Genomic DNA, 11,394 nt, shown 5'->3' on the forward strand with positions numbered 1-11,394 from the left:
ATTTCCTCACCAAAAGGACGAGGCGGTTTCTGGTTTTATGAAACGAAATTCTCTTTTCTCCGGCTCTGTCCTCATTCCGGTGACCCCGTTTCTCTCTCTCTTCCCGTTCTCAGAACCTTCTAGCTGAAATTAACGAAACGGCGCCGTAAGCTCTATCTAGGGTTTCAAAACCACCGCCGTCTCTCTCTCTCTCTACGATTCTCAGCACGATGATTTTCTCCAGCGGCGGACGCCTGCTCTCTCGCTCGGCTCGTTCCGCGTTCCAAAAGGTGAGAAACACCTTATCAAACAAAGAAATCATCTCTCTTTTTACAAAATTTGCAATAAATTTCTTCCTTTTTTTGTTTGATGAAGTCGATTTTTTTGCTGTGTAGAACGTAATTTGGGTTAATTATAATGGAAGAGCTGCGCTTAGGCACGAACCGCCGACGCCGCTTGGCGGCAATGCGGGCATTTCCGGCGGGTTAGGGCTTCTGAGGGGGTATTTAACTTATAGTGGAGCTGGAAAGCAGCTCGTTTCGAATACCTACATGTCTAATTTGAAATCGGCTCTTGCAAACCCTAGGATTCGTCGCCTGTTCTCCAGCGAAAGGCCTGGGAAGAAAAGTAAGACGTTTTTTTTGCAGGAAAAGGTTCTCTTTGTTTATGTATTTTGATGCTTTGCGTAGTGTATTTATGTTTGTATATTGTTTAATGGCTGTTGTTTAGATTACGAGAATTATTATCCGAAAGATAAGAAAGGGAATGATCAGAAATCCGGGTCGAAAGGTGAAAGAAATTTTCTGTTTTCAGTTATGTGTGTTTTGAGCAAGTGCTAAACATTATGTTACTCTGCCTCATTAGTTTCAAATTTTCTTTTTCAGAAGGTGCTGGTGATCAAGGGAATACCCAGGGAAATTTTTCAAAGCAGATTCAAGATTTAATCACTCCTTTATTGTTCATGGGATTTATTTTCATATCGTTATTCCTTACTCCTCAGAAGCAGAAGCAGGCAATCACTACTCTTAGAGCAATTGCTTTACTAGTGTTGAATAGGTGGATAGGTTGCTTAAGGTCACTGTGTTTGTGCATAACGGTTTATTCTCTTAACTAGATAGTAGTTGATTTCCGGCGCGTTATTACGTTCTTGTTGTTGGGACTAGGGAAATGTTGTTGCATTACTCACCATGACTCTTGAGGATTTCTGTGTTGGGGGCTTAGAATGATTTAATGGTGTGCATACATTCTAGACTAATGTCATTCTATTGCATTTGTGCTGAAAGAGCGGAACTAAATCACAAGGCACAAATGTTATTTAGACACTAGTGCTTCTTAAAGTCAGTGAGTGGGAACTAACTTCATGCCGGTCATGTGCTGAACAAGTAATCATAACCTAGCCATTCACTGCTATTAAGTCCCCTGACAAACTGATTTGAGCATCATTTGATGCTGTAGTTAGTTTGTGATAAAGTATTTTTGACATTAATACTTTGAGTTTCTCTCTGCAATCATGGAACCATCATACCTTCTCTTTTTTTATTTTCATTCTCTATGGCTTATTTTTCTCCATTTTATTTGCCTTATTTGTTCTGTTAAGCATCATGCTATTTTTCTCAGATAAGTTTCCAAGAATTTAAAAACAAGCTACTTGAACCTGGGTTGGTGGATCACATTGAAGTGGCAAATAAATCAGTTGCAAAAGTGTTTGTGAGAAGCTCCCCACGCACTCAAGATGTGAGTAGTGATGATTTTGTCAAGGGACCTGAAAACAGTTCTCCTTCCGGAGGAAATTTGAGCCAGTACAAGTACTATTTTAACATTGGGAGTGTTGACTCTTTTGAGGAAAAATTGGAGGAAGCCCAAGAAGCTTTAGGGATTGACCGTCATGATTTTGTTCCTGTAATTTATGTAGCGCAAATCAATTGGTTCCAAGAGCTGATGAAGTATGCGCCAACAATGTTGCTTTTGGGAGCTCTTTGGTTCATGGGGCGAAAAATGCCTGGTATTGGTGGCACAGGTGGAAAAGGTGGGAGAGGAATATTCAATATAGGAAAAGCACAGATAACAAAAGTGGATAAGAATGCCAAAAACAAGGTTAAGTATGCATTTCTTTTACTTCTGTTTGTCTTCACTAGATCTCTTGTCATAGTAAGGAGGTGAAACTTAAACTCAGTTATGTACAATAATGATATTATGTTCCTTTTCCGCTTCAGGTTTTCTTTAAAGATGTAGCTGGCTGTGATGAGGCTAAGCAAGAAATTATGGAATTTGTGCACTTTCTCAAGAACCCTAAGAAATATGAGGAATTGGGAGCAAAAATTCCAAAAGGTGCCCTTCTTGTTGGCCCTCCCGGAACTGGAAAAACTCTTATTGCAAAGGCAACTGCAGGTGAATCTGGGGTGCCATTTCTATCTATATCTGGTTCGGATTTTATGGAAATGTTTGTTGGTGTTGGGCCATCAAGGGTTCGGAGTTTATTTCAAGAGGCAAGACAATGTGCACCTAGTATAATATTTATTGATGAGATTGATGCGATTGGCCGGGCAAGAGGGCGTGGAGGCTTTTCAGGTGGCAATGATGAGCGAGAAAGTACTCTCAATCAATTGCTTGTAGAAATGGATGGATTTGGAACAACTGCTGGAGTTGTTGTACTTGCTGGGACCAATAGGCCTGATATTCTCGATAAAGCACTCTTGAGGCCTGGTCGGTTTGACCGTCAAATTACTATTGATAAACCAGACATTAAAGGTCGTAACCAGATTTTTCAGATATATCTGAAAAAGCTCAAATTAGATCGCGAACCATCCCATTACTCAGAGAGACTTGCTGCTCTGACTCCTGGATTCGCTGGAGCAGATATAGCAAATGTCTGCAATGAAGCTGCCTTGATTGCTGCAAGGAATGAGAGTGCGAAGATCACAATGAAACATTTTGAGGCAGCTATCGATCGGGTAATTGGCGGTCTTGAAAAGAAGAACAAGGTATATGTTGCCACTGCATGTTAACCTTTGTTGTTGTTAGCTTAGCTCCTTTATGATTCAAACAGTAATAGCCAAGTATTAGAAGAGTTGGTATGGACCTGAAAGTGAGATACTTTATGTGGTATCAGCAATTCTAAGGTTGTACTGAACTACCTAATAATTGTAGACAACTATTCGAACACCAGAGGGTGTCTATATTCTTTATCAAGATATTGAAACATTTACTGGGTTCTTTATGTAGGTAATAAGCAAGCTGGAAAGACGGACTGTTGCTTACCATGAAGCTGGCCATGCTGTTGCTGGTTGGTTCTTAGAACATGCAGAACCTTTACTTAAAGTAACTATTGTTCCACGTGGCACTGCAGCACTGGGGTTTGCTCAGTATGTTCCCAATGAAAATCTTCTTATGACCAAAGAGCAGCTTTTTGATATGACATGCATGACCCTTGGTGGTCGAGCTTCTGAAGAGGTGAAGTTACTGTCTCTACTTATCCAGAACGTTTTTAATCAGCAAGTAGAGAAATAATCAAATTAAAGGTAGAAAGTTCTTGATTCAAGAATGGTGCTTATTGGATGCTCCTTTCCCAATACTCGTATGGAGACTGAACTTATTGGGGTTTAGTTTTAACTCTTAAAGGTTATGCAAGGTTTAGCCTGGTTTATCTCTCATCGAAGTATGATGAATGGGATTGAAGTAGGTTGTATAAAATTCTTAAAATGTCACCTTGGTACTAACAAACCATAGACTTCTAATAGTGAATGCCAAATTGGTGTGTTTTTTTTCATGAAACCATTTCCCTATATGCCTAACTAATGGCCCCAGTTTCATGCAATATCCGAGTAGTTTGTAACTAAAATTTGTTTGTTCTAGTCTGTTCTCAATTATTTTACTTGTTATAAAATGATCAAGCATATGCCCTGTAGACTCAAAAGTTGAAGTTTACAAAACTATATTGAGGTGTTCTTAGTAGTTCTCAGAACTGAGCGGGGAAAGCTCTCTCTTATTGAACTTTGTGCACATGTCTATAATCTGTTCATCATAATTTGAATAGAAAAATGCTTAAAATCTGTGATGTACATGTTATTTTGCTGTTTAGAACAGACAAACATTGTGGCTGGTTTTGCATAATCAGCCCCTATATCTAGTAGTTGTGGTATGCCCTCATTTTAGTTTGAACACAAAAGGCATCGTTACATCTTTTTAGATTATGTCAACTGACTTCCGATTTGAATCATTAACTTACATAATGTGGTTTTAACTTTTACTGTTGGAGTAGGTTTTGTTGGGGAAGATTTCAACTGGAGCACAGAACGACTTGGAGAAAGTGACCAAAATGACATATGCCCAAGTTGCAGTATATGGCTTCAGTGACAAAGTGGGCCTTCTTTCTTTTCCTCAAAGGGATGAATTTGAGATGACGAAGCCTTACAGTAGTAAGACTGGTGCAATAATTGACAGTGAAGTTAGAGAATGGGTTGCCAAAGCATATACCCGCACTATTGAGCTGATAGAGGAGCACAAGGAGCACGTAGGACAGATTGCAGAGCTGTTGCTGGAAAAGGAGGTCCTACACCAAGAAGACTTGATTCGAGTCTTGGGAGAGCGCCCATGGAAGTCGGAGGAGCCCACAAATTATGATATATTCAAGCAAGGGTTCCAAGAAGAAGAAGATAAGGAGGCTAAAGAGACAACCACTGAGGGTAAGGATGTGAAGGATGGTCGGTCACCACCTCTTCAACCAGATGCTGTGCCTGCATAGTGATTAGAGCCTTACAAGAGATGATCATGTTTATATAAAATGAAGTTCTGTACCTTCTGTTTAGAGGCTGCCTCTTTATTCTAACCGATTGTAAAAGCTTTGTATATATACAAAAGTGTCATTTATTCCGAGATCCATCTATACTTTCTTGTTTTTAAAAATAGAAGGTATTGTATAACACAGTTTTAGTTCCTAGAAAATTAGAAATATCTTTCAGACTGTCTTGAAAACACTTTAGTCATGTTTCTTTGTTTGAATGCTTATGAAATCTTTCACTAATCAAGGTCCTTCCTGAATCCGTCTTTTGTGGACGAATTATTAGGGGTAATAATGTTCCCCTAATTTATTAATTGTTAATCCAATATGAGACTTGCATATAATTAATTTTTTGAACTTAAAATTTCGCAGAATAAACATTTAGCAGCGAATTTTTGTTGGTAAATCATACAAAATATAAGATTCTGAACACCAAGTCTCAGGCTCCTTCAAGGTTTAGAATTTGGGCCTTGAGCGACAATCCAGAGCTTCAACTTGGAATCGTTGACTCTACCAATGAATCCAAGATCTAAGAGCAAGTCCACCGGAGGTCATAGTCATAGTCATAGTCAAGAAAAATCTGATGTGGTGACCTTGAGAGCAATTTTCATACTTGCACCGGTGGTTTTTTGGCCGGGCAAAACTGACTCCTTCTTGACTACAGCCAAGAAATTAGTCATTCCCATGACTAATTTCATGACCAGGCAACAAACAGGCTTTGAGTTTGGAGAAGGAAGTCTGCAAGGGAACGTGGGCGACGTCAGCTCTTCAGGGGAGAAGGAGACGCGCCAGCTTGGGAAGTGAGGGACAACCCGTTGACGTGTGGCGCCGCAATTGTTGAAAGACTGAAGAAACGCGCTTGTCGCGTAGCGACATGCATGGGCCGGCAGCTGCAGACCACGTGGAAGAGACCCGTTGGAGGCTTTGAATTCTGATCCCAACGGTCATGAAATCTCAGCCCTCCATTTCAATTAAAGATGCAATCCTACGGCTTACAATTAACATGTATATATATGCTTTGAATTCTGATCCAACGGTCATGAAATCTCAGTCCTTCATTTCAATTAAATGGGCAATCCTACGGCTTACAATTAAACAGTGAAAAGGTGAACAGTGTTGACCGGGCAAGAAAAACAACGGGTGCAAACCCATGTCCAGTGGCAGTGAATAGTAGCTTGACTGGTCGAATTCTTGACTTCTCGACTTTGACATTTCTTGACTACGGGTGCACTTGCTCTAAGAGGTCGATTTTGATGCTGGGTTTTGCACTTGGAGAAATGTGACCTAATAAATAAGATGATGAAATTGAACCTTTCTCTTGGGTTTTACGTAATGCCTCGTGTAGGCATTTCTTTAAACACATCACTTTTTTTTTTTTTTTTTTGTCACTAAAGAAGCGATCCAAAATCTAGGTAAAAACGTAAAATTGCGTATTCACTCAAGATCATGAAAGAAAAGGAAGTTGAAATTCGATTGATCCCATTGTGACTCCACCAGAACTTAATTAATGTCTAGGGTTACGTTCTAGATCCATGACTCGATGCCTCAAGCTTACAATTCATGACGTACGGGATATCTCCTCAGTCCCAGCGAACCTCGAGCACGATCCATTGTTCACATTTAGCTAGCTAGGGCGGCTAAATAAGCCCTAGGGCTCGAATGATCTTGGGACACAAGGCATATAGTATACCGAGGAAATGACTGATAAGAAAAGCACCGGTATCATTCGATGGAGGAGGAGTGATGGACGGTGGTACCATATTTTGTCTCTCTCTTTTGAATCTAGGGAAGGAAGCTGGGGGCAGTCATTTTCAAGCATCTTTGGGGAAGTGAACTGGTGATTGATTCTGACTATAGGGCTTTGTTGCTTTCTCCTTCTCTTTATTTTAGTGGGTTTTCCGACAAATGCTACCTACACGCTCCTTTATAAATTAAAAATCACTTGCGAGAGAGACTCAGACTCCTTCTTTACAAGTAGGTCGATTGTGATCGATGAGTTGAGCTCACAGCCTCACAGGAAATGCAAACAGCTGGTTTAACTGTTTACCATCTTTTTTACTTTGGCCCTTTCAGCTAAAGTAAAAGCAAGTTTCGAGCTTGGTGGTAAACTGGTAATCAATATATGCGGCGACCGTGCTGTAATATACTCAAACATGTCGCAGGATTTTACTCTATAAGATTAACGACGACCCTTCACTCACTAAATCCTAAACGTAACTAGTACACTAGGGTTTCTGACTGGTCTCTCAACTCATCAATGAAACTCATTATTTCTATTCTGAATTTGATTCCGTTTTTGATCGATCCTGTAACTACTAACACACTGGGCTTTAGTTTCTCAGCAGCAAGCAGCAGGCGGATTGATCTACCTTCTCAGGAAATAAACAAACCCAGTGATTGAAGAATATCTTCTTCGATCTATAGTGAGCTAAACAAAGAGAGGGTGACAATGAACTTGAGGAGTTGAGGGTCAATAGTAGTACTGGCATTTGGCTTTTTGTTAGTACTTACGAGTTGGATACATGGAACTCCATCTATGTATGCATGCATGATAGCTGTAGTGTAATAGAGGATATTTTGGAATGATTGGAGCCAGTTGATTGAGTACCTAGAGAATCATAAATGGACAAACGCCTTTCACTTTTGGCCTAAAAATTAAAGAGGTATTGTCAAAATCCCAACACTAAATGGCCTCCTTGTTGGAAAGCAAACAAGTCTAGTAGTACCGATCATCCCAACTCATTACCAATAATTCGTAGGGGGGGTGGACTTGGCTTCTCTGCTATAATATGACATGCTATAATTTGCTTGGATTCTATCACAACCGTCAGATATAGTTTTAAGGGTCAGCTGATGTCACATCAAGAAACATCAAGAAGTTTTAAGGGCCAGATGATGCACTTTTTTTTCTAGCAAATTATAGTTATAGCAGAGAAGCCAATTTCGTGATGGAATCTTCTCAGTAGGTTTTAGAAATTAGAACTGAGATAGCCGAAATTCATCTTTCAAGTACCGGCGAACACTTCTAGTCATCCCTCAGTACCAATAATTTGTGGGGACCAACTAGCTAGCTAGTACTTATTCAAAGTTTTACTGGGGTTATGATTGTTCTTTCGAATAAGTTTTAGAGAGAATCAAAACTTATCTACTTTTAACAAAATTCTCTATCTTCTATCACCACAACTTAACTAGCTAGTTGTTCTCCTCCAAACAATTGAGATTTGCCGTGATGGCATGGGATTGAGAAGTGTATAATGTGGATAACTTGGCATTATATTACTTGTGTTTTAGGGTAATGGTACTTGGAATAACTGACCAATATGTGTGGTTCTAAATGTGTATGACCACAACAACATAATGGGAATTTAGCTGCCAATTAATTATATATGGTGGTCCAATCAGCAGTATTATTTTCGATCTGTGACACATAAACAGTCCTATTTAACACATTATTAGAAATTGAATGGTGGAGATGATCATTAGTTGTTATGCATTATCTTGTAGAAGCACATCGTAAGGTTTGGTGCCATGCACAAAATAATTAGCAGTTGCACAAAACAACACATATGTGGTATATAATTATGAATATTATGACCTACCAACCCCAACTATCAAAGTTTGGGGAAGTACTTCTCTCAATTATAATTGGTGGATTAATTAAATATAAGTGTGGATCTAGCTCCTCTTTCATAATCGTTGCATGTTTGATTAATCAAAGAAAAAACTTCTATTTGAGTATTTGATAGTGTAAGGTACCAATGTATTAATTACTAAATAATTAAGCTTTGCATGAAGTACAAAATGTACAATAGCTCAATCATTTCTATTGAGATAGGAAGCAATCCTCCACCCAACTCAATTAACCAGGCACGTGTTAGGGTTGAGATTTGAGAATATTAGTCAAAATCTTTAATTCATCTAGTTCTCGTGAATGGTTTACATGTAGGCATGTAGCTATTGATATTTCTCTCATTTGAGTTGAAATGAATGTGGTTTCCACAGACTTGTTTTAACAAATTCAAAATTGATATGATAGTATGATACTCTCTCAAAAGTGTTATTAGAGTAACTCCAACAGTTTCCCCATATCTTAATTTTTCTCCATTTTAGGGAAAAGTTTGGCTGTTTTGCTTCAACAGATTTCCTATAATTATTCTTAAAATAGAGATAGTGATGAGAGAGAAAACAAAATTCTCTATATTTACAGCAATCTATAAAATTTTAGGGAAGGATTTAGGGAATAGTTATGGAATCTGTAAAATAGAGAATCTGTTGGAGTTGGAGCAGAAATTTTTTTAGAGATTTTAATTTTTGCTTCCTTATAATAGAGAAATTATGAGGAAACTGTTGGAGATGCTCTTAGTAATTTTCTAATCACGAAATTATGGCAAAATACTCTCTTAGAAATGTTAATAGTAATTTTCTAATTACAATAACTTTATTTGAGCTAAAATTGTTGTAAAAGATATGGAATGGAATTTCTGTAAAATAAAAACACAAAATAATATGGTAATATCTTGAGAAATAAGAATAATTATATAGATAAGAAAATAAAATAAAGTAAGAAAATAATATAATATATAGATTTATATAGGAAAACATATTGAGTCGAGACGTGCAAGCGCACTGTCCCAAAAGAAGATTCGTCCCCTACTGCACAGGGTTGAATGACGAACTTCCCCCAAGATACAACAACTCTTCGAGCTTCGTCGTGCAGCTAAGAAGCCCCATTGAACCTTAATCACCCGTGCACTCAAAACGGTGTATATTTAAAATAGATATATGTATAATATGGAAGAGGACTTTAGGTGGATATACAGGGTGTTATGTTAGAGTGGTTGCACTATGGTGGATTGTCTCTCACAACCGATGAACCGATCCCTCAAATACTCTCACACATGTATGTTTGCCCACATCGATATGTAATCCAACCACAAGTGCCTTCCAACCATATGCCTTCCAACTCTAGCCATGCACCCCTTTATATAGGCCACACTTTCTTATCACCATAATTAGCCTCATAAACTATATAACGGTCAAATAATCATTACATAATAATATAGAAAACGGTTAAAATTATAAATAAAATAATGAAGATAATATTGAAAATAACTCCCACAATAAATAAATAAAAAAATAAATAAAATAAATTTTAATTTTAAATCATAAAATTTTCAACAAAAATTGGTAGCGGTACTCTCTCAGAATTGTGAGTTTAGTAGAGAAAAATTTAGTTATTAGATACGTCCTATAACTGTGTGTGTAATATATACATATATATACACACACACAACGCTTCTCCACTGCGGACGTCCGCAGTTTTTCTTAGGTACGGATTTTAGGTTTTGACCCACTTTTCGATCATATTTTCACATCTTAACCGTTCAGTTTTTAGGTCCTAATGTATAGATCACCTTTGCAAAATTTCAGCCAAATTGGTGATCGTTAAGGCATCCAAAACTGCAATTTACAACAATGTACACGAACAGTTCCGGTTCAGCAGATTCGGTTCGTTCGTGTAAATTGCAGTTTTTGATGCCTTAACGATCACCAATTTGGCTGAAATTTTGCAGAGGTGATCTATACATTAGGACCTAAAAACTGAACAGTTAAGATGTGAAAATATGATCGAAAAGTAGGTCAAAACTGGAAATCCGTACCTTTTTTCTTAGGTGCGGATATCCGCACCTGAGCAAAGTTATATATATATATATATATATATATATATATATATATATATATATATATATATATAGAGAGAGAGAGAGAGAGAGAGAGAGAGAGAGAGAGATTTTATCCAGAACGAAGCTTCGCTTTGAAATTAAAATGCGCATTTAGAGTTTAGGGTCACTTTTCGGTCGCATATCCACATCTCGACCGTTTAGAGTTTAGGGTACTAATGTATAGATCATCTCTGCAAATTTTCAGCCAAATTGATGATCGTTAAGGTATCTAACTCGATAAAACCAATGGACGAACTAAATCTGTCCAATCTGAACCGTACTAGCTTTAAGGCAGGTATCAATGCCTTAACGATCATCAATTTGGCTGAAAATTTGCAAAGATGATCTATACATTAGTACCTAAAAACTGAACGGTCGAGATGTGGATATGCGACCGAAAAGTGACCCTAAACTCTAAATACGCACTTTAATTTCAAAGCGAAGCTTCGCTCTGGATATATATATATAGCAAGGTTCCAAAGAGGACGTCCTTGCTATAGTTAATTTGCGGATGGGTCAAGCACAGCCGTCCATTTCTTTAAATGAAATGCAACGGCTCAGATCAATCTCCTTGAAAACCAAAACGCGGGTCGAACTAATATGTTCCATAACGATCAACTGTAGACTCTCCACTTTGGTTGCATCGAAGTCTCTGGTTCTGGTTCGATCAGTTCTCCACCCAACAACAAAACACTGTGATGAGTCTCAGATCCCAAAACCATTAACAGCGCAGGAGTGATTCCTCCGGCGACGCCCGATATCAGTCCCCGCCGAATCTCATCATCTCCTTAGTCATCCTCACTGCTGCCGTTTGGGTTCGACGATGACGCGGTCAACAGAGCTCATCACCGGTGAAGACCCCGATAAAGGTCCTCAAGTCGCCATATAAGGTAAAGCTTTGAGTTTTCTGAGTTT

The 11,394-nt window shown here is 38.3% G+C and overlaps 1 protein-coding gene across 1 annotated transcript; it reads left to right on the forward strand.

The window, feature by feature from the left end:
- On the forward strand, positions 1 to 4,950 carry LOC133720397 (ATP-dependent zinc metalloprotease FTSH 10, mitochondrial-like). Its single transcript, XM_062146651.1, has 8 exons — positions 1 to 269; positions 375 to 606; positions 709 to 768; positions 864 to 991; positions 1,597 to 2,073; positions 2,193 to 2,960; positions 3,202 to 3,429; positions 4,238 to 4,950. Exons 1-8 carry the CDS (start codon positions 210 to 212, stop codon positions 4,718 to 4,720), a joined length of 2,436 nt encoding a protein of 811 aa, XP_062002635.1. The 5' UTR covers positions 1 to 209; the 3' UTR covers positions 4,721 to 4,950.
- The last annotated feature ends 6,444 nt before the right edge of the window (positions 4,951 to 11,394 follow it).

This window comes from Rosa rugosa, chromosome 7 (genome assembly GCF_958449725.1).
Source record: "Rosa rugosa chromosome 7, drRosRugo1.1, whole genome shotgun sequence".
NCBI classification, from domain to species: Eukaryota; Viridiplantae; Streptophyta; class Magnoliopsida; order Rosales; family Rosaceae; genus Rosa; species Rosa rugosa.